The 24,117-nt window shown below is 43.0% G+C and overlaps 1 protein-coding gene across 2 annotated transcripts in view; it reads left to right on the top strand.

Annotated features, from left to right (window-relative positions):
* Window positions 1-24,117, top strand: part of LOC135503925 (protein kinase C zeta type-like) — a 188,774-nt gene that overhangs the window by 130,252 nt on the left and 34,405 nt on the right. The window contains exons 9-14 of one of the 2 annotated variants that reach the window (XM_064922113.1): window positions 5,668-5,718; window positions 11,460-11,595; window positions 12,053-12,140; window positions 12,347-12,466; window positions 14,868-14,947; window positions 19,365-19,454. In XM_064922113.1, coding sequence (XP_064778185.1) covers window positions 5,668-5,718; window positions 11,460-11,595; window positions 12,053-12,140; window positions 12,347-12,466; window positions 14,868-14,947; window positions 19,365-19,454 — 565 coding nt within the window. The remainder of the gene's footprint in view (window positions 1-5,667; window positions 5,719-11,459; window positions 11,596-12,052; window positions 12,141-12,346; window positions 12,467-14,867; window positions 14,948-19,364; window positions 19,455-24,117) is intronic. The other variant, XM_064922114.1, reaches the window with a different exon arrangement.

Here is a 24,117-nt window from a genome sequence, read left to right as displayed (position 1 = left end):
AAAATAATCAAATTTTGGTCATTTTTCCGCTATGCCGGAAAATCCCACAAGAGGGCATAAGCAATCATACTGCAATTTGACAAAACATCACGAATCACGACGGGCCATATCTCAAAAACTGAAAATATTTCGAAGCTGAAACTTGGTGAGCATATGTTTGGCATAATGGGCAGTTGGCCCCGAACAAGATGGCGTCTAGGCCTCAACGGTTTTTGAGTTATGGCCATTCTTCTGGGATTAAAGGTCCAAAATGAAAATAGAGAAATTATTTTTTCACTTCACGTCAAAGTCAAGGAGCCTCCGGTGTCAATAAAAAAAAATCAGCCATTTATCTATCGTCATTTAAGAGAAATCATACAATGACAGATTTGTGATGTTCAAATATAGTTTTTTTTTTCAACAGTTACAGATCCAGTTGCAGGGTGTTCATACAAATATTTTTAAAGTTTGCTGCGGAGCTCTGCGAGATTTCTGTGATTTTCTATGATTTTCTGAAATAACACACACTCACTAAACCCTCCGTAAATAACTCAGTTCTTAACGTAAAGACTTAAATCTCAGGATTCTGTAAAGGCATACCCCAATGAGGATATGAGTTTATTTATAGCTTCCTGTGCCAACAGGAAGTGCCTTAATTGGTGTCATAGTGGCTGTATCCAAGGGTTAAAAAGGTCAGATCTTTTCAAAACTTCATATGTGATTAATTGTGATCAATTTGTAAGTCGCTCTGGATAAGAGCGTCTGCTAAATGACTTAAATGTAAAAATGTAAATGATTAGGCAACCCTCCTGAACTGTAAAATCACTCATTTCTCCCAACAGATGTCAAAGAAAAGCTCTCACACACACACACAGCAAGGATGGAGTGACAAAGCGCGGTGTTTAAAGACACAGAGAGCAGGCAATGGCATAAACATAATCCCAAGGCCGTGCCGAGTTCAACGAGATATCCCGCTTGACCGTAGCTCGCTCGGTCTAAGCACAGCGACCATGAGAAAAGTAGGCCCAATATGAAGTCTGCACCAGAACGTCATTTGATTTTGGGTGACAGCGGCGGAACCGTTAGGTTTAGAAGGACAATTCAAACACAGGACTGTTCCTAAGGTCCTCCCGATCTGTGCAAGCCTAACCTTGACCGTGTGGCATTAACCCTTCACAGTTAAAAGAAGGTGTTTACATCAAACAGTTTGCATTGACTTCTCTCCCCATAGGAATACATTGCCTGCTCCTCTAAATTCAACCTGAGGCCTATGTGGGTTATGAATGCCTTATGAACCTGTCTTTGATGACAGTCCATCAGGACACTATGAGGTCTACCTGTGTCGATTCTAGGCTTCCTGGGCCAACCGGAAGAGCTTAAAATCACCCTAAAAGTGTATATCCATACCCTGCCTGCAATTTGATGGACATAGTGCATTGAACCCTGTGTAAATCAGTCAATTCTTAACGTAAAGACTTAAAACTCAGGATTCTGTAAAAGCATAGCCCAATGAGGATATGTGTTGACTTATAGCTTCCTGTGTCAACCGGCAGTGCCATAATTGGTGTCTCAGGGGCTGTTTGGAAGGGTTAAAAAAATCAGATCTGTCCAAAACTTCATATGTGTGATTAGGCAACACCCATGAACTGTAAATCAGTCATTTTTCCCATAAAAATTCAAAGGAAAACTAAATCACACAGATACACAACTTGGTTGGAGGGACGTATTGGGGTGCGTAGAGACTGACAGTGCCTCCAATAGTTAGCTTTGTTCGAGCTAAAAAAGAACCGTCAGACCTAGAGTTCTGAAACTTTAGAAACCTGTTCTAGACCTCAGGTCGATAGTGCGTGGTGAGTTAGGTGGCTCTAGAAGGTTCTCTGACCGAGAAACAGCCTCGTACATTTGCAATGACTTCAATTCATTTTGACCATTACAAAAATGGCGACATTTAGAAAAGTCTCAGAGACACAAGACTAGGTGCATTGAAACCGGCTCGGCCCATAGAGATGGACCCCAACGTTTCTATCCAATAGATCATTCAAGGACCCCGTAGCAAGTAATTGAAAAAAGTGGATTTTCAGCACCAATTAGGGTTTTACTCGGGCACCGAATGACCTATTGAGCCGAAACTCGGGATTCGGGGTCGCCTCACATAGGACTACACATACTGTCCGAACTGGACCCGTAGCTAGAACGTAACTATGTGTTTTATGTTTTTATTATGTTTTAACTAAAGGCGCTGTGAATTATGGGCCTGCTCTGACATGTGTGATAGTTGGCTTCTAAATGAGTTGGAAAAAGTGTGTTTGGTGTCAATTGATATCAGTTTGGTGTCAGAATGACATCTAATTGACTGATGGACACTGACTGCTAGTTGACTTTTGTGCATTTGCAACATGTTTAAGCGGAGAGGGACCATCACGAAAATGGCATTCTGAAATCAACACAAAAAATGGCATCACCATAGTGTCCAGACTGTGCCGAGTTCAACGAGATGCCCCGCTTGACCGTAGCTCGCTCGGTCTGAGTGCAGCGACCATGAGAAAGGTAGGCCCAAAATGAAGCCTGCACCAGAACGTCATTTGATTTTGGGTGTCAGCGGCGGAACCGTTAGGTTTAGAAGGACAATTCAAACACAAGAATGTTCCTAAGGTCCTCTCGATCTGTGCAAGCCTAACCTTGACCATGTGGCATTAACCCTTCACAGTTAAAAGAAGGTGTTTACATCAAACAGTTTGCATTGACTTCTCTCCCCATAGGAATACATTGCCTTCACCTCTAAATTCAACCTGAAGCCTATGTTGGTTATGAATGCCTTATGAACCTGTCTTCTATGACAGTCCATCAGACCACTATGAGGTCTACCTGTGTCGATTCTAAGCTTCCTGGAGCAACCGGAAGTGGTTAAATTCACCCAAAAGGTATTTGGATGTACATCACCAGCAAAGGTGAAAATGACTCTGCATTCAACCCTGTGTAGATCAGTCAATTCTCAACTTAAAGACTTAAAACTCAGGATTCTGTAATTGTCTATGTCAATCAAGACATGTGTGTACTTATAGCTTCCTGTGCCAACCGGAAGTGCCATAATTGGTGTCTCAGGGGCTGTTTCAAAGGGTTAAAAAAATCAGATCTGTCCAAAACTTCATATGTGTGATTAGGCAACACCCATGAACTGTAAATCAGTCATTTTTCCCATAAAATTTAAAAGGAAAACTAAATCACATACACACACAGCTTGGAAGTAGCGACCCATTGGGGTGCGTAGAGACAAACACTCCCTGCATTAGTTAACCTTGTTGGAACTGTTAAAGAACCGTCAGACCTAGAGTTCCGAAACTTTAGAATCCTGTTCTAGACCTCAGGTCGATAGTGCGTGGTGAGTTACGGCGCTCTAGAAGGTTCTCGGACCGAGAAACAGCCTCGTACATTTGCAATGACTTCAATTCATTTTGTCCATTATGAAAATTAGAAATGTCCCAGAGTCACAAGACTAGGTGCATTGTGACCGTCTCGGCCCATAGAGACAGAATCCAACGTTTCTGTCCGGTAGCTCATTCAAGGACCCCGTAGCAAGTAATTGAAAAAAGTGGATTTTCAGCACCAATTAGGGTTTTACTCGGACACCAAATGACCTATCGAGCCGAAACTTGGGATTCGGGGTCGCCACAGCTAGGCCTACACATAACACAAGAAATGGACCCGCAGCTAGAACGTAACTACGTGTTTTATGTTTTTTTTATGGTTTGAACCGAAGGCGTTGTGAATTTTGGGCCAGCTCTGAAGTATGTGATACTTGGCTCCTAAACGAGTTGGGAAAAGTGGGTTTGGTGTCAGTTTGTATCAGTTTGGTGTCAGGATGATATCAAATTGACTGATGGACGGTGAATTGCAGGTGACTCTTGTCCATTTGCAATATGTTTAAGCGGTGAGTTACCATCACCAAAAGTGACATTCTGAAATCAACCCTAACGAGCGATGGAGAGGTACCAGAATCACTGCCCAGCCATCCCGAGTTCATCGGGCCAGTCAATTTGGCATTCCTGCATGATTTTCAGTGACTTTGCAAAAGTGAGAAAACATTTGCAATATGTTTTAACAGTGAGGTACTATAACCAAAATGGACATTCTGAAATCAACCCTAACGAGCGATGGAGAGGTACCAGAATCACTGCCCAGCCATCCCGAGTTCATCATCAATTTGGCATTCCTGCACGATTTTTATAGCATGACAAATTCGTGATGGTGAATGCCCAGTTAACCATATTGCAATGCACAGTGACTTTGCAAAAGTGAGAAAACATCAACAAATGGACATTCTGAAATCATAGCATGGAGAGGTACCAGAATCACTGCCCAGCCATCCCGATTCATCGGTGATTCCTGCCCAGTGACAACCATTATTGCAAATGCACAGTGACTTTGCAAAAGTGAGAAAACATCAACAAATGGACATGATGAAATCAACACCACGAGTGATTGAAAGGAACAACAATCACTGCCCGGCCATCCCGAGTTCATCAGGCCAGTCAATTTTGCATTTCTGCAGGATTTTTGAGCATGTCAAATTTCTTTTGACATTTGGCCCCCACAAAACATATGCCACTTTTTAAGGGTGTGTGAATTTTTTATAAAATTTAGCTATTTTTGACTTTTGACTTCCTATGAAATCACATTCCAAATGGAGAAAACATATGCCTAATGCACAAGTAAAAACAAAAAAAAATTATGATAATAAAATATGACTAAAGTATGTTGATACAGTTCTTATACCTGTGTAATTGACACACAATTCGAAAGAATTTCGAAAAACGGTCAAGAAAGCACTTTTTTAGGGGTGTGTGAAGTTTTTTATGAAATTTTGCAATTTTTGACTTTTGACTTCCTATGAAATCATGTTCCAAATGGAGAAAACATATGCCTAATGCACAAGTAAAAAAAAAAAAAATTATGATAATAAAATATGACTAAAGTATGTTGATACAGTTCTTATACGTGTGTAATTGACACAAAACTCTAAAGAATTTCGAAAAATGGTCCAGAAAGCACTTTTTTAGGGGTGTGTGAAGTTTTTATGAAATTTTGCAATTATTGACTTTTTGACTTCTGACTTCTTATGAAATCATATTGCAAATGGAGAAAACATATGCAATAATGCGCAAGTAAAAAAAAAAAAAAAATTATGATAATAAAATTGGACAAAAGTATATTCATACAGTTCTTACACATGTGTAATTGACAAAAAAAGCGAAAGAATTTCGAAAAACGGTCCAGAAAGCACTTTTTTAAGGGGTGATAAGTTTTTGACAAAAAAATAATTTTTTCAAAATTTGGCTTTTGGATGTTGACTTGGGGTCCATTTCCTATATGTAAAACCAAGGTGGAGCGCACACGCCACCTGTTGGATTTTTGAAGTGTTACAACTGGCAATTGCCATGTGGCATTTGCAAAACATTTTGCATGAATCAACGCCGATTTGGGTGGTATTGTCCATCGTGTACATGGTTTGTACTATGCCAATGGTTTCCCATTCATTTTTGTCCATTTGAGGGGGGAATTCCCTTACAACCATAAAGGGTAATGGGCTCTATGACTGATTCAAGTATTTTTTAGCCAAATCCTAATTGGTATGTTGAAATTTATGTTCCTTTTGATGGCATAGAATGCCCTTCTTGCCTTGTCTCTCAGGTCGTTCACAGCTTTGTGGAAGTTACCTGTGGGGCTGATGTTTAGGCCAAGGTATGTATAGTTTTTTGTGTGCTCTAGGGCAACAGTGTCTAGATAGAATTTGTATTTGTGGTCCTGGTGACTGGACCTTTTTTGGAACACCATTATTTTGGTCTTACTGAGATTTACTGTCAGGGCCCAGGTCTGACAGAATCTGTGCATAAGATCCAGGTGCTGCTGTAGGCCCTCCTTGGTTGGTGACAGAAGTACCAGATCATCAGCAAACAGCAGACATTTGACTTCGGATTCTAGTAGGGTGAGGCCGGGTGCTGCAGACTTTTCTAGTGCCCGCTCCAATTCGTTGATATATATGTTGAAGAGTGTGGGGCTTAAGCTGCATACCTGTCTAACCCCACGATCCTTTGTGAAGAAATTTGTGTGTTTTTTGCCAATTTTAACCGCACACTTGTTGTTTGTGTACATGGATTTTGTTATGTCGTATGTTTTACCCCCAACACCACTTTCCATCAGTTTGTATAGCAGACCCTCATGCCAAATTGAGTCGAAGGCTTTTTTGAAATCAACAAAGCATGAGAATACTTTGCCTTTGTTTTGGTTTGTTTGGTTGTCAATTAGGGTGTGCAGGGTGAATACATGGTCTGTTGTACGGTAATTTGGTAAAAAAACAATTTGACATTTGCTCAGTACATTGTTTTCATTGAGGAAGTGTACGAGTCTGCTGTTAATGATAATGCAGAGGATTTTCCCAAGGTTACTGTTGACGCATATTCCACGGTAGTTATTGGGGTCAAATTTGTCTCCATTTTTGTGGATTGGGGTGATCAGTCCTTGGTTCCAAATATTGGGGAAGATGCCAGAGCTAAGGATGATGTTAAAGAGTTTTAGTATAGCCAATTGGAATTTGTTGTCTGTATATTTGATCATTTCATTGAGGATACCATCAACACCACAGGCCTTTTTGGGTTGGAGGGTTTTTATTTTGTCCTGTAACTCATTCAATGTAATTGTTAATGTCTTTAATAGTTGATTCTAAGATCTGTATTTGATCATGTACATGTTTTTGCTCTTTATTCTTTGTTATAGAGCCAAAAAGATTGGAGAAGTGGTTTACCCATACATCTCCATTTTGGATAGATAATTCTTCGTTTTGTTGTTTGTTTAGTGTTTTCCAATTTTCCCAGAAGTGGTTAGAGTCTATAGATTCTTCAATTACATTCAATTCTCTCTCTCTCTGTGTCTGTGCCCTGTTCCTCTCTCTCTCTGTGTCTCTGTGCCCTGTTCCTCTCTCTCTCTGTGTCTCTGTGCCCTGTTCCTCTCTCTGTGTGTGTCTCTGTGCACTGTCTCTCGGTCTTTGTGCCCTGTCTCTCGGACTTTGTGCCTTTTCTCTCTCTCTCTCTCTCTGTGCCCTCTCCCTCTCTCTCTCTATCTGTGCCCTCTCTCTCCCTCTCTCTCTCTCTCTCTCTCTTTCTCTGTGCCCTGTATCTCTCTCTCTCTCTCTCTCTCTCTCTTGGTGACCTGTCTCTCTCTGTGCCCTGTATCTCTCTCTCTGTGCCCTCTCTCTCTCTGTGTGTGTACGCCCTGTCTCTCTCTCTCTGTGTGCCCTGTCTCTCCCTCTCTGTGTGTGTGTGCCCTGTCTCTCCCTCTCTCTCTCCGTGCCCTGTCTCTCCCTCTCTCACCGTGCCCTGTCTCTCTCTCTTTGTCTCTGTGCCCTCTCGCTCTCTTGTCTCTCTCTCTTTGTCTCTGTGCCCTTTCTCTCTCTTTCTCTGTGCCCTCTCCCTCTCTCTCTCTCTCAGTGCCCTGTCTCTCCCTCTCTCTCTCCGTGCCCTGTCTCTCTCTCTCGTTGTCTCTGTGCCCTCTCGCTCTCTTGTCTCTCTCTCTTTGTCTCTGTGCCCTCTCTCTCTTTGTCTCTGTGCTCTCTCTCTCTCACACTGTCTCTTTCTCTCGCTCTCTTGCTCTCTATCTCTGTGCACTTTTTTCTCCCGCTCTCTCAGTGCACTCTTTCTCTCTCTCTCCCCCCTATCTCCCAGTACACTCTTTACCCCGCTCTCTCTCGCTCACCCAAATCCACAAAAGTGGAGACAAATTTGACCTGTAGAATTACCACGGAATGTGTTTCAGCAGCAATCTCAGAAATCTTCTGCAGTATTATCAACAGCAGACTCATTTTCTCAGTGAAACAATGTCATCAGTAAATGTCAAATTGGCTTCTTACCAAAATACTGCTCGACAGACCACGTATACACCCTGCACACATTTATTGACATACAAACAAAACAAAAGATAAGTCTTCTCATGCTTTGTTGATTTAAAAAAAGCTTTTAAATCAATTTGGCACCAAGGTCTGCTATACAAATTGATGGGGGGAAGCATATGACATAATATCAATGTACACAAACAACAAGTGCGCAATTAAAATAGGCAATAAACACATAGATTTCTTTCCTCAGGGCTGTGGGGTGAGACAGGGATGCAGCTTGAGCCCCACCGTCTTCAACATATACAATATCAATGAATTGGCGAGGGAACTAGAACACTCTGCGGCATCCGGCCTCACCATACTGGACTCGCATAGAATCCCCTCAGCCAACTGGTTCTGGGGCTCTGTTCACAAACAGAACCCACAGAGCCCCAGAACAGAAACACATTTAGACCCATCCAAATTAAGAGAAGCAAAAAGATATAACTAATTAACACACTGGAAAGAATCAACCAAAAAACAGAGCACATTGGAATGCTATTTGGCCCTAAACAGAGAGTACACAGTGTCAGAATACCTGACCACTGTGACTAACCCTAAATTAAGAAAATCCTTGACTATTGTAACGGGTTTTGACTTGAGGTTATTGTTTGTAGGGGTGCCAGGTTGGTGGTACCTACCAGAGAAAATATTGATTTCTAGTTTTGGTTTGGGAGGAAATGAGTCCCATCTGGTCCGTCAAGTCTACACCAATACAAAGGACTCATGTAAAAGTCAGGATGGACATACACTTTTCATAAACCCTTAACCTCTAGCGTCGAGCAATCCCGTATCCGGGAGCGTAATCATAGCCTAAAGCTCATTAGCATAACGCAATGTTAACTATTCATGAAAATCGCAAATGAAATGAAAGAAATATATTCACTCACAAGCTTAGCCTTTTGTTAACAACACTGTCATCTCAGATTTTCAAAATATGCTTTTCAACCATTGCTACAGAAGCATTTGTGTAAGAGGTATTGATAGCTAGCATAGCATTAGCCTAGCATTCAGCAGGCAACATTTTCACAAAAACAAGAAAAGCATTCAAATAAAATAATTTACCTTTGAAGAACTTCGGATGGTTCCAATGAGGAGACTCTCAGTTAGATAGCAAATGTTCAGTTTTTCCCAAAAGATTATTTGTGTAGGAGAAATCGCTCCGTTTTGTTCATCACGTTTGGCTAAGGAAAACCCCCGAAAATTCAGTCATTACAATGCCAAACTTTTTTCAAAATTAACTCCATAATATTGACAGAAACATGGCCAACATTGTTTAGAATCAATCCTCAAGGTGTTTTTCACATATCTATTCGATGATAAATCATTCGTGGCAGTTGCCTTTCTCCTCTGAACCAAATGGAAAAGTGCGCGCAGCTGGAGATTGTGCAATAATTTCGACGGAGGACACCAAGCGGACACCTGGTAAATGTAGTCTCTTATGGTCAATCTTCCAATGATATGCCTACAAATACGTCACAATGCTGCAGACATCTTGGGGAAACAGAAAGAAAGACAGAAAGTGTAGGCTCATTCCTGGCGCATTCACAGCCATATAAGGAGACATTGGAGCACAGCACCTTCAGAATCTGGGCCATTTCCTGTTTGAAATTTCATCTTGGTTTCACCTGTAGCATAAGTTCTGTGGCACTCACAGATAATGTCTTTGTAGTTTTGGAAACGTCAGAGTGTTTTCTTTCCAAAGCTGTCAATTATATGCATAGTCAAGCATCTTTTCGTAACAAAATATCTTGTTTAAAATGGGAACGTTTTTTATCCAAAAATTAAAAGAGCGCCCCCTATATCGAAGAAGTTAAAATATTGGAAATAACTTAAAAACTACTGTGTTCTTTTGCGTGGGTTGTATTACCAACATCAATGACCACACACACATAATAATATAACAAATAATGAGCTCCGGTTCATCCAGAAATGTCCTGTACCTCGGGCCTAAAAGAGTCCAGCCCGGTAAAGGAGTTCAGGGAACTCAGGTGACCTTAGTCACGCAATGTTTGTCCGTTCATACAAGTGTAGTGTAAACCCAGTCTCAATCAAAATATCAACTCTTTTACCACGCAACCAAGAAGAGTATCAAATCTCAGTAAGTCTTCAACTACAACTGACCACATAAATCATCACGGTATACATCACACCAAAACAAATGAAATACAAAAAGGTTGCAGTCAGTCGGTCAGTCAGACTGCCACCAGATCTCCAGCGGAGAAAGGAAGAACAACGGAGATGAGCAGTCCAATGGACTAATGAATGGATCCGATCCTGGGGAATCTTGCTATTAGGCTACAAAACACACTTTTAAATAAAACAAAATAAACGGAACTGAGAAGCTTCGGAACTGAGGGTTGAACACATCCTCATTCGTGTCTCCATCACAACCCCACTTTTGTGCAGCTGAGGCTGTCTATTTAATTGGGCATTAAAGGGGAAGCACCCTATTGGAAGGATAAGCACTGAGACGGTTCAGACAAATTCAGGGCCGTCACACTATGTACAGACTCAGTGAGCCTAGCCTTGCTATTGAGAGAGGCAGCCATAGGCCGACCTGCATCTCAAGAGAAGACAGGCTATGTGCACACTGCCCACAAAATGAGGTGGAAACTGAGCTGCACGTCCTAACCTCCTGCCCAATGTATGACCATATTAGAGACACATATTTCCCTCAAATTACACAGTTCCACAAAGAATTTGAAAACAAATGAAACATTGATAAACTCTCATATCTGTTAGGCTAAATAAAACAGTGGGCAGTCACGGCAGCACGGGGCCTTTTGCCATGAGAAAAGGGCAAGTAGTGGAGCACAATTAAAACTGTAAATACAAGCTATATTTGTATTTTTATTTATTTTCCCTTTCATACTTCAACTACTTACACCTTGTTACAACATAGCCAATAATATAGCATTTCAAATGTCTATATTCTTTTAACTTTTGTGAGTGTTATGTTTATGAATGTTTCCCTTGTTTATTCCCTTCTGTTTAATGTCTCTTCCAATTGCTTTGGCAATGTAAACATATGTTTCCTATGCTATTAAAGCCCTTTGAATGTAATCGGAGAGAGAGAGAGAGAGAGAGAGAGAGAGAGAGAGAGAGAGAGAGAGAGAGAGAGAGAGAGAGAGAGAGAGAGAGAGAGAGAGAGAGAGAGAGAGAGCACATAGGGAGAGAGAGAGAGAGAGAGAGAGAGAGAGCACATAGGGAGAGAGAGAGCACAGAGGGAGAGAGCACACAGAGGGAGAGAGAGGGAGAGAGAGAGAGCACAGAGGGAGAGAGCCCCCCATGGGGAAAAATAAGGCTCTAGTGCACCAGAGAAATCAACATAATGTAGCCCACCACGTCTCGCCAAATGTTAGACAGAGAATAAAAATAAATAATCACCTATTCATTAGAAACTACTTCCTGTATAAAAATATACATTCTACCGTATATGTTGGCTTCAGGATGGTTTCTACGTGGTTGAAGGTCAGAACCAAATTGTACGTTTGTGGGCTGGGAACTCTCTAAAGAAGGAAAAGCATGTCTGAATGAATCCTTTTCTTTTCAGATTCTATGCTGCTGAAATTTGTATCGCTCTGAATTTCCTGCATGAAAAGGGAATCATCTATCGAGATTTGAAACTGGACAATGTCCTCTTGGATCACGAGGGACACATCAAGCTCACAGACTACGGGATGTGCAAGGTGAGACACCCAGAGCTACTGCACAGTGTACTGTTATAGTACTGCTGAACTGTTACTGCTGGAGGACTTCTCATTCACTATGTAGAAGTGGATCAATACACTAGGTATCGAAGTCTCACACTTTTTCTTCTTTTCTCTTTCCTACCGTCTTTCTCTGTTATCATCCCTGTATCTCTCCATCTTTAACGCTCTCTCTCCTCTCTCCTCCTCCATCTCTTTCCTACCATCTTCCTCTGTTATCCTCCCTGTATCTCTCCATCTTTAACTCTCTCTCTCCTCCTCCTCCATCTCTTTCCTACCATCTTCCTCTGTTATCCTCCCTGTATCTCTCCATCTTTAACTCTCTTCCTCTCCTCCTCCTCCATCTCCTTCCTACCATCTTCCTCTGTTATCCTCCCTGTATCTCTCCATCTTTAACTCTCTCTCCTCCTCCTCCTCCATCTCTTTCTTCTATCAGGAGGGCATCAGACCTGGAGACACCACCAGTACATTCTGTGGAACCCCCAACTACATCGGCCCTGAGATCCTCAGAGGGGAAGACTATGGTGAGTCCCTATTGTCAACAACACATACATGGAGGGAATGGGGAGAACATGAGCTCTGGGAATTTGCATATTAGATTGTTAAACTCAAAACAATAAAAAAAAACGTGAAAGAAATGAACAGATCTCTCTCAGACCATTTCTGTCGTTACCATACTGTAACTGGATCCAACCAAGATGGCTGACGGTTGTCTGTCGTCTCTCTCCAGGATTCAGTGTTGACTGGTGGGCGTTAGGCGTGCTTATGTTTGAGATGATGGCCGGGAGGTCCCCTTTCGACATCATCACCGACAATCCTGACATGAACACCGAGGAGCACCTCTTCCAAGGTGAGAGAGCCGTCTACTACAGTTTGGAGTGGATTCATGACAGCGCTTCTTACCTAGTGTCACCAAGGTGAGAGAGCCCTCTACTACAGTTTGGAGTGGATTCATGACAGCGCTTCTTACCTAGTGTCACCAAGGTGAGAAAGCCCTCTACTACAGTTTGGAGTGGATTCATGACAGCGCTTCTTACCTAGTGTCACCAAGTTGAGAGAGCCCTCTACTACAGTTTGGAGTGGATTCATGACAGCGCTTCTTACCTAGTGTCACACAGTGCTTCACATTGTTAAGTGTGACATCCACCACTACTACTACTAGGCAATATGTATGGTGGTGATGTATGGTGGCCATTTTACGTCAGAAAACAACACATGCTCTGATCACATTGGCTACTCACTCCTCCACTCAAAGGGCATGATTATTCAGGATCGCAGTACTTCACATGTCTTTAAATGTCTTACTATTTATATCTGGAAATGTGTATTTTGATGCTCCAAAACCCCTCAGAAAGCATACAAACACACCACGCGTCTCTCAATACAGTTCTTATTTATTTATTATGTATTTTGTGATCAAAACGATAAAGATTTGCACACAAGAAATAAGTATGAGACTTTGGACAGCTAGAGCAATACCACAGTGGAGCCAACTGCTTCTTCTGTGACACATTTAAAGGCTACCAGATGTGTTACGTCGTTTAAATATAATTGATTCAATGGGGATGCCGGTTATTTTATTTGTATGTGTTATACTGTACTACAACCCACCCTATACCCCGCTGGAGCGAACATTCCTCCACACCCCCCCCCCCAGTCTCTCTCCACCGTACCCACCCATTGCAGCTTGGACATGAGCACTGAAACCCACGGGCATCTGCCAACCCTTTGGTCTTCCTCACGCCCCCACAGGGCAAGCAGCATGCTCCTGGATACCACCTCGCTAGCGGAAACAGGCCCCTCTTATCCGTAGGGGGTGACCAGCCTTGTGCCTTATGTCACCACCCTGACCAGTGCCAACCTCACCCTGGCCAACCCAGGCACACATGCCAGCCCCCAGAACCATAGACTGACACACAGAGTTTAGGGTTGGCATGGTGGTATCCAAAGTTCCAGAACAATCAGGTTCTTGCGGTTAGGTTCTAAGCCAGTGAGAGTGTTTGTGTCATGGAACATTTGGTGTCAACCTGGTGGGGGATAGTATTTGGCCAAGCTCTGTCTGTCTGTCTGTCTGTCTGTCTGTCTGTCTGTCTGTCTGTCTGTCTGTCTGTCTGTCTGTCTCTGTCTGTCTGTCTGTCTGTCTGTCTGTCTGTCTGTCTGTCTCTGTCTGTCTGTCTGTCTGTCTGTCTGTCTGTCTGTCTGTCTGTCTGTCTGTCTGTCTGCCTTTCCATCCATACTATGCTACACTCTACCGCTCCCCAACCCTTCCTTCTGGTGACCACTAAACACCATCAGTGATCCTAACCCAGGCCTCCCCAGGCCCCAGGCCCCAGGCCCCAGGCCAAAGCTTCCTCCAGCTCCAGATAGTGACCCCATCCTCCAGCCCCAGATAGCGTCTGCCTTGTCTCCTCCTAGACACGTAATGTTTGTTATGACTGTGAGTTTTTTTTTCCAAGGATTTACTTGACCCCACAGAGAATGCATCTAAAAAAATCTCTCCTTTCTCCTACAGTGTACACACTTCCCTTTATGGCTTTAGGGAACTCCATGTAGGCCAGGCCTACACCAATCCCATTAAATAGTTTTTATATGTGGGGAGGAATGAACATGTGTACAGCTCAGGAGGAAGGAGAGATTATAGGGACGTACCCAGAGAGTCAGTGGCTCCAACTAACCAACGAGGTCAGCTGCTACACAATACCACTAAACTGGTTTCCACTGTGGAAAACAGAACTTGTTGTCCTTCAGTGGTGTCTTGAGCTTGTGTGCCGCGAGTCTCAAGGAAGCAGTCACAGAGCAGAGCACCCTCCCCCTTTCCACCCCCTCGCTTGTACGCAGCAGACACAGGCACCCTTGGGCACCCACGGGTAGGCCAGATGGTGAATCACCAATTGTTTGCCTCACTCCCTCCGCAGGATTGTCCTCCCTCTCTCTGTCTCATACATTCTCTCTCTCTCTCTCTCTCTCTCTCTCTCTCTCTCTCTCTCTCTCTCATACATTCTCTCTCTCTCTCTCTCTGTCTCATACATTCTCTCTCTCTCTCTCTCTCTCTCTCTCATCTCTCTCTCTCTCTCAAACAATCTCTCTCTCTCTCTCTCTCTCTCTCTCTCTCATACATTCTCTCTCTCTCTCTCTCTCTCTCTCTCTCATACATTCTCTCTCTCTCTCGCTCTCTCTGTCTCATACATTCTCACTTCTCACTCTCTCTTTCACATACATTCTCTCTCTCTCTCTTTGTCTTCTCCACACAGTTATTCTGGAAAAAACTATTCGCATCCCAAGGTCCCTGTCGGTAAAGGCTGCCAGCGTGCTGAAGGGCTTTTTAAACAAGGTGAGAGAAGAACACCGTAGTGTTCACCAAGTGTGTCCAATAAAGCGTGTCCCTCCCCCTCGGTGAAAACAGCATGTGAAGGACCGTGTTCAAGACACCATTAGGACAGAGCCATGACAGCCACTCTGTGAAAGCCACATCCATTTGGCTGAGAGACAGAGTGTGTGTGTGTGTATGGATGTTTTTACGTGTGTACAGTGCCTTGCGAAAGTATTCGGCCCCCTTGAACTTTGCGAACTTTTGACACATTTCAGGCTTCAAACATAAAGATATAAAACTGTATTTTTTTGTGAAGAATCAACAACAAGTGGGACACAATCATGAAGTGGAACGACATATATTGGATATTTCAAACTTTTTTAACAAATCAAAAACTGAAAAATTATTCAGCCCCCTTAAGTTAATACTTTGTAGCGCCACCTTTTGCTGCGATTACAGCTGTAAGTCGCTTGGGGTATGTCTCTATCAGTTTTGCACATCGAGAGACTGACATTTTTTCCCATTCCTCCTTGCAAAACAGCTCGAACTCAGTGAGGTTGGATGGAGAGCATTTGTGAACAGCAGTTTTCAGTTCTTTCCACAGATTCTCGATTGGATTCAGGTCTGGACTTTGACTTGGCCATTCTAACACCTGGATATGTTTATTTTTGAACCATTCCATTGTAGATTGTGCTTTATGTTTTGGATCATTGTCTTGTTGGAAGACAAATCTCCGTCCCAGTCTCAGGTCTTTTGCAGACTCCATCAGGTTTTCTTCCAGAATGGTCCTGTATTTGGCTCCATCCATCTTCCCATCAATTTTAACCATCTTCCCTGTCCCTGCTGAAGAAAAGCAGGCCCAAACCATGATGCTGCTACCACCATGTTTGACAGTGGGGATGGTGTGTTGTGGTTGATGAGCTGTGTTGCTTTTACGGCAAACATAACGTTTTGCATTGTTGCCAAAAAGTTCAATTTTGGTTTCATCTGACCAGAGCACCTTCTTCCACATGTTTGGTGTGTCTCCCAGGTGGCTTGTGGCAAACTTTAAACAACACTTTTTATGGATATCTTTAAGAAATGGCTTTCTTCTTGCCACTCTTCCATAAAGGCCAGATTTGTGCAATATACGACTGATTGTTGTCCTATGGACAGAGTCTCCCACCTCAGCTGTAGATCTCTGCAGTTCATCCAGAGTGATCATGGGCCTCTTGGCTGCATCTCTGATCAGTCTTCTGCTTGTATGAGCTGAAAGTTTAGAGGGACGGCCAGGTCTTGGTAGATTTGCAGTGGTCTGATACTCCATCCATTTCAATATTATCGCTTGCACAGTGCTCCTTGGGATGTTTAAAGCTTGGGAAATCTTTTTGTATCCAAATGCGGCTTTAAACTTCTTCACAACAGTATCTCGGACCTGCCTGGTGTGTTCCTTGTTCTTCATGATGCTCTCTGCGCTTTTAACGGACCTCTGAGACTATCACAGTGCAGGTGCATTTATACGGAGACTTGATTACACACAGGTGGATTGTATTTATCATCATTAGTCATTTAGGTCAACATTGGATCATTCAGAGATCCTCACTGAACTTCTGGAGAGAGTTTGCTGCACTGAAAGTAAAGGGGCTGAATAATTTTGCACGCCCAATTTTTCAGTTTTTGATTTGTTAAAAAAGTTAGAAATATCCAATAAATGTCGTTCCACTTCATGATTGTGTCCCACTTGATGTTGATTCTTCACAAAAAAATACAGTTTTATATCTTTATGTTTGAAGCCTGAAATGTGGAAAAAGGTCGCAAAGTTCAAGGGGGCCGAATACTTTCGCAAGGCACTGTATGTAGTGCCTTCAAGAAAGTATTCATACCCCTTGATTTTTCCCACATTTTGCTGTGTTACCGCTTGAATTTAAGATTACATTTAGATGTTGTGTCTAACCTACACACAATACCCCATAATGTCATTTTGTGTAGATCGTTGACAAACAAAATCAAATTAAAACCATTTTAATTCCACTTTGTAACACAATGATGTGTTGGAAAGGCAAGGGGTGTGAATACTTTCTTGAAGGCACTGCGCGTGTGTGTGTGCGTGTGTGTGTGTGTGTGTGTGTGTGTGCGTGTGTGTGTGTGCATGTGTGTGTGTGCGTGTGTGTGTGTGCGTGCGTGCCTGTGTGCGTGCCTGCCTGCGTGCGTGTGTTTCTACATGTTTGAGTGCATCATCCCTGATATACATGGCTATGATAAGAACTATAGTGGGGGAGTGAATGGTCTTGGGGCTCTTCACATTTAACCTTTGCTAGTTAGTATTACAATTATTGTACTGATGAAAAACCAAACATGGTTTGTCCAAATTACATACAGTATGTAGAGGGGCTGATGAAATAGACAGGGGGGTAGCTAATGCAGTGGGAAGAAAAAGTATGTGAACCCTTTAAAATTACCTGGATTTCTGCATAAATTGGTCATAATATTTTATCTGATCTTCATCTAAGTCACAACAACAGACAATCACAGTCTGCTTAAACTAATAACACACAGACAATTATAATTGTTCATGTCTTTATTGAACACACCGTGTAAACATTCACAGTGCAGGGTGGGAAAAGTATGTGAACCCTTGGATTTAATAACTGGTTGACCCTCCTTTGGCAGCAATAACCTCAACCAAATGTTTTCTGTAGTTGCAGATCAGACCTGAACACTGTTCAGGAGGAATTTTGGACCATTCCTCTTTACAAAACTGTTTCAGTTCAGCAATATTCTTGGGATGTCTGGTGTGAACCGCTCTCTTGAGGTCATGCCACAGCATCTCAATCGGGTTGAGGTCAGGACTGACTGGGCCTTCTGTTGAGCTTCAATTTACAGACTGATAGCCTTACATTCTCCTGCAAAATGTCTTGATAAACTTGGGAGTTTATTTTTCCGTCGATGATAGCAAGCTGTCCAGGCCCTGAGGCAGCCCCAAACCATGATGCTCCCTCCACCATACTTTACAGTTGGGATGAGGTTATGATGTTGGTGTGCTGTGCCTTTTTTTCTCCACACATAGTGTTGTGTGTTCCCTCTTTCCAAACAACACAACTTTAGTTTCATCTGTCCACAGAATATTTTGTCAGTAGTGCTGTGGAACATCCAGGTGCTCTTTTGCAAACTTCAGACATGCAGCAATGCTTTTTTTGGACAGCAGAGGCTTCTTCCATGGTGTCCTCCCATGAACCCCATTCTTGTTGAGTGTTTTACGTATCGTAGACTCATCAACAGAGATGTTAGCATGTTCCAGAGGTTTCTGTAAGTCTTTAGCTGACACACTAGGATTCCTCTTAAACCTCATTGAACATTCTGCACTGAGCTCTTGCAGTCATCTTTGCAGGACAGCCACTCCTAGGGAGAATAGCAACTGTTGAAATTTCTCCATTTAAAGACAATTTGTCTTACCGTGGACTGACTTTTAGAGATACTTGTGTAACCCTTTCCAGCTTCATGCAATGCATCAATTCTTAATCTTAGGTCTCCTGAGATCTCTTTAGTTCGAGGCATGGTTCACTTCAGGCAATACTTCTTGTGAATAGCAAACTCAAAATTTGTGAGTGTTTTTTTGTGGGGCAGGGCAGCTCTAACCAACATCTCCAATCTCATCTCATTGATTAGACTCCAGGTTAGCTGACTCCTGACTACAATTAGCTTTTGGAGAAGTCATTAGCCTAGAGGTTCACATACCTTCTCCAACCTACATTGTGAATGTTTAAATAATGTATTCAATATAGACAAGAAGAATACAATAATTTGTGCGTTATTAGTTTAAGCACACTGTGTTTGTCTCTTGTTGTGGCTTAGATGAAGATCAGATCACATTTTATGTCAAATTTATGCAGAACTCCAGGTAATTTCAAAGGGTTCATTTAATTTTTCTAGCCACTGTAGGTAATATATTCAGCAATGCAGTGGGGGGGGGGGGGAATTTGAGGTCAATCAAGGATTTACTTGACCCCCACAGAGAATGCGTCCCAATAATATATTCTTTCTCCTGAAGTGTACACTTGTACACTTTCCTTTATGGATTTAACAGGAAATAACTGGTTTAAGGAACTCCATGTCGGCCAGGCCTCCACCAATCCCATGAAACGTTTTTTTTATATGTAGCATATGACACAGGTAGAGGAGTAGTGTAAAGGTTTGTTTGAGGGAAATACATACTGAATTTAGGGTTTATTTCAATAAGTGTTACATCTCTACATTATACCAAGATCACATTGCTGTAAATTTCTGTAACTGGTGCGATAAGCCAACACAGTGCTTCTTTCTGCCTGTGCACTGCTTGCTCTTTGGGGTTTTAGGCTGGGTATCTGTTAGCCGCTTTGTGACAATTGCTGCTTTTAATACGAGTTTATATTTCATTGAGCACACAAACTCTTGATTCTACTAATTTCTCTCCATCTAACAGGACCCCAAAGAGCGTCTGGGTTGCCAGGTCCAAACGGGCTTCGCTGACATCAAGTCGCACACGTTTTTCCGCAGTATAGACTGGGACCAGGTAAGCCTCCAATCATATCCACTTAAACAGCGTAGAAGAGTAAATGTGAATAAACCCATCTTGGTCGGTCAGTATCACCTGTGGGAACCCATCTTGGTCGGTCAGTGTCACCTGTGGGAAACCATCTTGGTCGGTCAGTATCACCTGTGGGAACCCATCTTGGTTGGTCAGTATCACCTGTGGGAACCCATCTTGGTCAGTCAGTATCACCTGTGGGAAACCATCTTGGTCGGTCAGTATCACCTGTGGGAACCCATCTTGGTCGGTCAGTATCACCTGTGGGAACCCATCTTGGGTCGGTCAGTATCACCTGTGGGAACAGATCTTGGTCGGTCAGTATCACCTGTGGGAACCCAGCTTGGTCGGTCAGGATCACCTGTGGGAACCCATCTTGGTGGGTCAGTATCACCTGTGGGAAACCATCTTGGTCGGTCAGTATCACCTGTGGGAACCCATCTTGGTCGGTCAGTATCACCTGTGGGAACCCATCTTGGTCGGTCAGACACTCAGTATCACCTGTGGGAACCCATCTTGATTGGTCAGACACTCAGTATCCCCCGTGGGAACCCATCTTGATTGGTCAGACACTCAGTATCACCTGTGGGAACCCATCTTGATTGGTCAGACACTCAGTATCACCCGTGGGAACCCATCTTGATTTGTCAGACACTCAGTATCACCCGTGGGAACCCATCTTGATTGGCCAGACACTCAGTATCACCTGTGGGAACCCATCTTGATTGGTCAGACACTCAGTATCACCCGTGGGAACCCATGTTGATTGGTCAGACACTCAGTATCACCCGTGGGAACCCATCTTGATTGCTTAGACACTCAGTATCACCCGTGGGAACCCATCTTGTTGGTCAGACACTCAGTATCACCCGTGGGAACCCATCTTGTTGGTCAGACACTCAGTATCACCTGTGGGAACCCATCTTGGTTGGTCAGACACTCAGTATCACCCGTGGGAACCCATCTTGGTTGGTCAGACACTCAGTATCACCCGTGGGAACCCATCTTGTTGGTCAGACACTCAGTATCACCCGTGGGAACCCATCTTGATTGGTCAGACACTCAGTATTTTATTTTATTTTATTTAACTAGGCATGTCAGTTAAGAACAAATTCTTATTTTCAATGACAGCCTAGGGACACTGGGTTAACTGCCTGTTCAGGGCAGAACGACAGATTTGTACCTTGTCAGCTCGGGGATTTGAACTAGCAACCTTCCGGCAACTAAGCCAAACACAGAAACAAACAAACTAGACATACAACATAGAATGCCCACTCAGATCACACCCTGACCAAACAAAACATATAAACATACAAAGCAAACTATGGCGAACGTGCTACGCCACTGCTTATAAATCTAAGATGTGAAATAAATTATATCCAGGTCAGGGCTCCAGCTATGCTTTTGGTTTGCTAACTTGCTAGCTACAGTTGAAGTCGGAAGTTTACATAGGTTGGAGTCATTAAAACTCGTTTTTCAACCACTCCACAAATTTCTTGTTAACAAACTATAGTTTTGGCAAGTAGGCTAGGACATCTACTTTGTGCACGACCCAAGTCATTTTTCCAACAATTGTTTACTGACAGATTATTTACCTTACAATTCACTGTATCACAATTTCAGTGGGTCAGAAGTTTACATACACTAAGTTGACTGTGTCTTTAAACAGGTTGGAAAATTCCAGAAAATGATGTCTTTGCTTTAGAAACTTCTAATAGACTAATTGACATAATTTGAGTCAATTGGAGGTCTACTTGTGGATGTATTTCAAAGCCTACCTTCAAACTCAGTGGCTCTTTGCTTGACATCATGGGAAAGTCAAAAGAAATCAGCCAAGACCTCCAGAAATTGTAGACCTCCACAAGCCTGATTCATCCTTGGGAGCCTACAGGTACCACTTTCATCTGTACAAACAATAGTACGCAAGTATAAAAACCATGGAATCACACAGCCGTCATACCGCTCATGAAGGAGACACATTCTCTCTCCTAGAGATGAACGTGCTTTGGTGTGAAAAGTGCAAATCAATCCCAGAACAACAGCAAAGGACCTTGTGAAGATGCTGGAGGAAACAGGTACAAAAGTGTCTATATCCACAGTAAAACGAGTCCTATATCGACATAACCTGAAAGGCCGCTCTTCAAGGAAGAAGCCACTGCTCCAAATCTGCAATAAAAAAACAGACTACGGTTTGCAACAACACATGGGGACAAAGATCGTACTTTTGGAGAAATTTCCTCTGGTTTGATGAAACAAAAATAGAACTGTTTGGTCATAATGACCATCGTTATGTTTGGAGGAAAAATGGGGAGGCTTCCCCATGACTATCCCAACGTGAAGCATGGGGGTGGCAGCCTCATGCTGTTGGGGTGGCAGCATCATGCTGTGGGGGTGCTTTGCTGCAGGACGGACTGGTGCACTTCACAAAATGGATGGCATCATGAGGAAGAACAATGATGTGGAAATATTGAAGCAACATCTCAAGACATCAGTCAGGAAGTTAAAGCTTGGTTGCAAATGGGTCTTCCAAATGGACAATGACCCCAAGCATACTTCCAGTTACACCAGTTCTGTCAGGAGGAATGGACCAACATTCACCGAACTTATTGTGGGAAGCTTGTGGAAAGCTACCCGAAACGTTTGACCCAAGTTGAACAATTTCAAGGCAATGCTACCAAATACTAATTGAATGTATGTAAACGTCTGACCCACTGGGAATGTGATGAAAGAAATAAAAGCTGAAATCAATCATTCTCTCTATTATTATCACATTTCACATTCTTAAAATACAGTGGTGATCCTAACTGACCTAAGACAGGGAATTTTTACTCGGATTAAATGTCAGGAATTGTGAAAAACTGAGTTTAAATATATTTGGCTAAGGTGTATGTAAACTTCCGACTTCAACTGTAAGTTGCTAGATGTTAAGATGAAGCTTCTTGCTTCAATCCCAGGATGGATCAATATTGCCTAAATAGTTTTGGTGGGTTTTTTTTTGGGGGGGGGGGGTGATGGTATGATGTATGATGGTAGGAACATCAGGATCACACCCAACCCTAGTTTACAGAATTGTTTGGCCTAAAACACTGAACTTATCCTTTAATAAATGATTTCCCAACAGTTCAATATATCAGATTTGTCATGCAGAATTTTGATAACTGCATGCAATGTGAATTAACTGTGTTAAAATTGTGATGATACAGAAGAACTCTCCAAATCACATTAAGCTAAATAGCGTAAGAGATGACCGGTAATCAAAGCCAACGCCTCAGTCTTTGTCTTAATGTTTTCCTTTTGGGGAAAGATGTTTTCCTTTTGGGGAAAGAGTGTTTTCCTTTTGGGGAAAGAGGGAGTCTCACCATGAAACAAAAACTATTTCTCAGTGTCAGTAATGAACCTTGACATGACATCAGTAATGAGCCATGACAAAGGGAAAGCTTGGGAAATTTGACCACCTTGATATTTTCACCAACCCCTGTGAATCCTCCATGGTAGAAAGCTTGTTGAAGCTGTGACTGCATACCGCGGTGTGCCTCAGTGGCTGGTGGGAGTTGAAGCTGTGACTGCATTCCGCGGTGTGCCTCAGTGGCTGGTGGGAGTTGAAGGTGTGACTGCATACCGCGGTGTGCCTCAGTGGCTGGTGGGAGTTGAAGCTGTGACTGCATACCGCGGTGTGCCTCAGTGGCTGGTGGGAGTTGAAGGTGTGACTGCATACCGCGGTGTGCCTCAGTGGCTGGTGGGAGTTGAAGCTGTGACTGCATAACGCGGTGTGCCTCAGTGGCTGGTGGGAGTTGAAGGTGTGGAATTCGTACACGCCGCAAGAAACCGAGCTGTGTCGGGCCCTGACAGACCCTGACGGGCTCAGCACAGCTCTGACTGCTGTTGTTTAACCATATTAATATGAATCACAACACAGGCTCCTAAGGGAGTGCCGGCTTTCCCGATGAAGCGGTGACACCTTTGAATATCATTACCTCATGCTCTTTTAAACAACACCTTCCTGCCAGAGAGTGAGACAGCTGTCAACTTGATGCTTTTTTTCTTCAGTTGAGGCGTCAGTCATAATAGTGTCGTAGCGTTTGCCGTCACATGTTGTCATCTAGAAACAAGATTTCAGACTGTTCCAGAGAGTAGTGCCAAAGAGAATGGTTCAGCATGCAGACTGTTCGAGAGTGTAGCACCAGAGAGTGGTTCAGAATGCAGACTGTTCTAGAGTGTAGCACCAGAGAGTGGTTCAGAATGCAGACTGTTATAGAGTGTAGTACCACAGAGTGGTTCAGAATGCAGACTGTTCTAGAGTGTAGTACCACAGAGGGGTTCAGAATGCAGACTGTTCTAGAGTGTAGCACCAGAGAGTGGTTCAGAATGCAGACTGTTATAGAGTGTAGTACCACAGAGTGGTTCAGAATGCAGACTGTTCTAGAGTGTAGTACCACAGAGGGGTTCAGAATGCAGACTGTTCTAGAGTGTAGCACCAGAGAGAGTGGTTCAGAATGCAGACTGTTCTAGAGTGTAGCACCAGAGAGAGGGGTTCAGAATGCAGACTGTTCTAGAGTGTAGCACCAGAGAGAGGGGTTCAGAATGCAGACTGTTCTAGAGTGTAGCACCAGAGAGTGGTTCAGAATGCAGACATAAAGATATAAATGCT

The sequence above is a fragment of the Oncorhynchus masou genome, chromosome 18 (assembly GCF_036934945.1).
Source record: "Oncorhynchus masou masou isolate Uvic2021 chromosome 18, UVic_Omas_1.1, whole genome shotgun sequence".
Lineage (NCBI taxonomy): Eukaryota > Metazoa > Chordata > Actinopteri > Salmoniformes > Salmonidae > Oncorhynchus > Oncorhynchus masou.
Note: the sequence above shows the minus strand (reverse complement) of the source record. Positions and strands in the feature narration are given on the sequence as shown.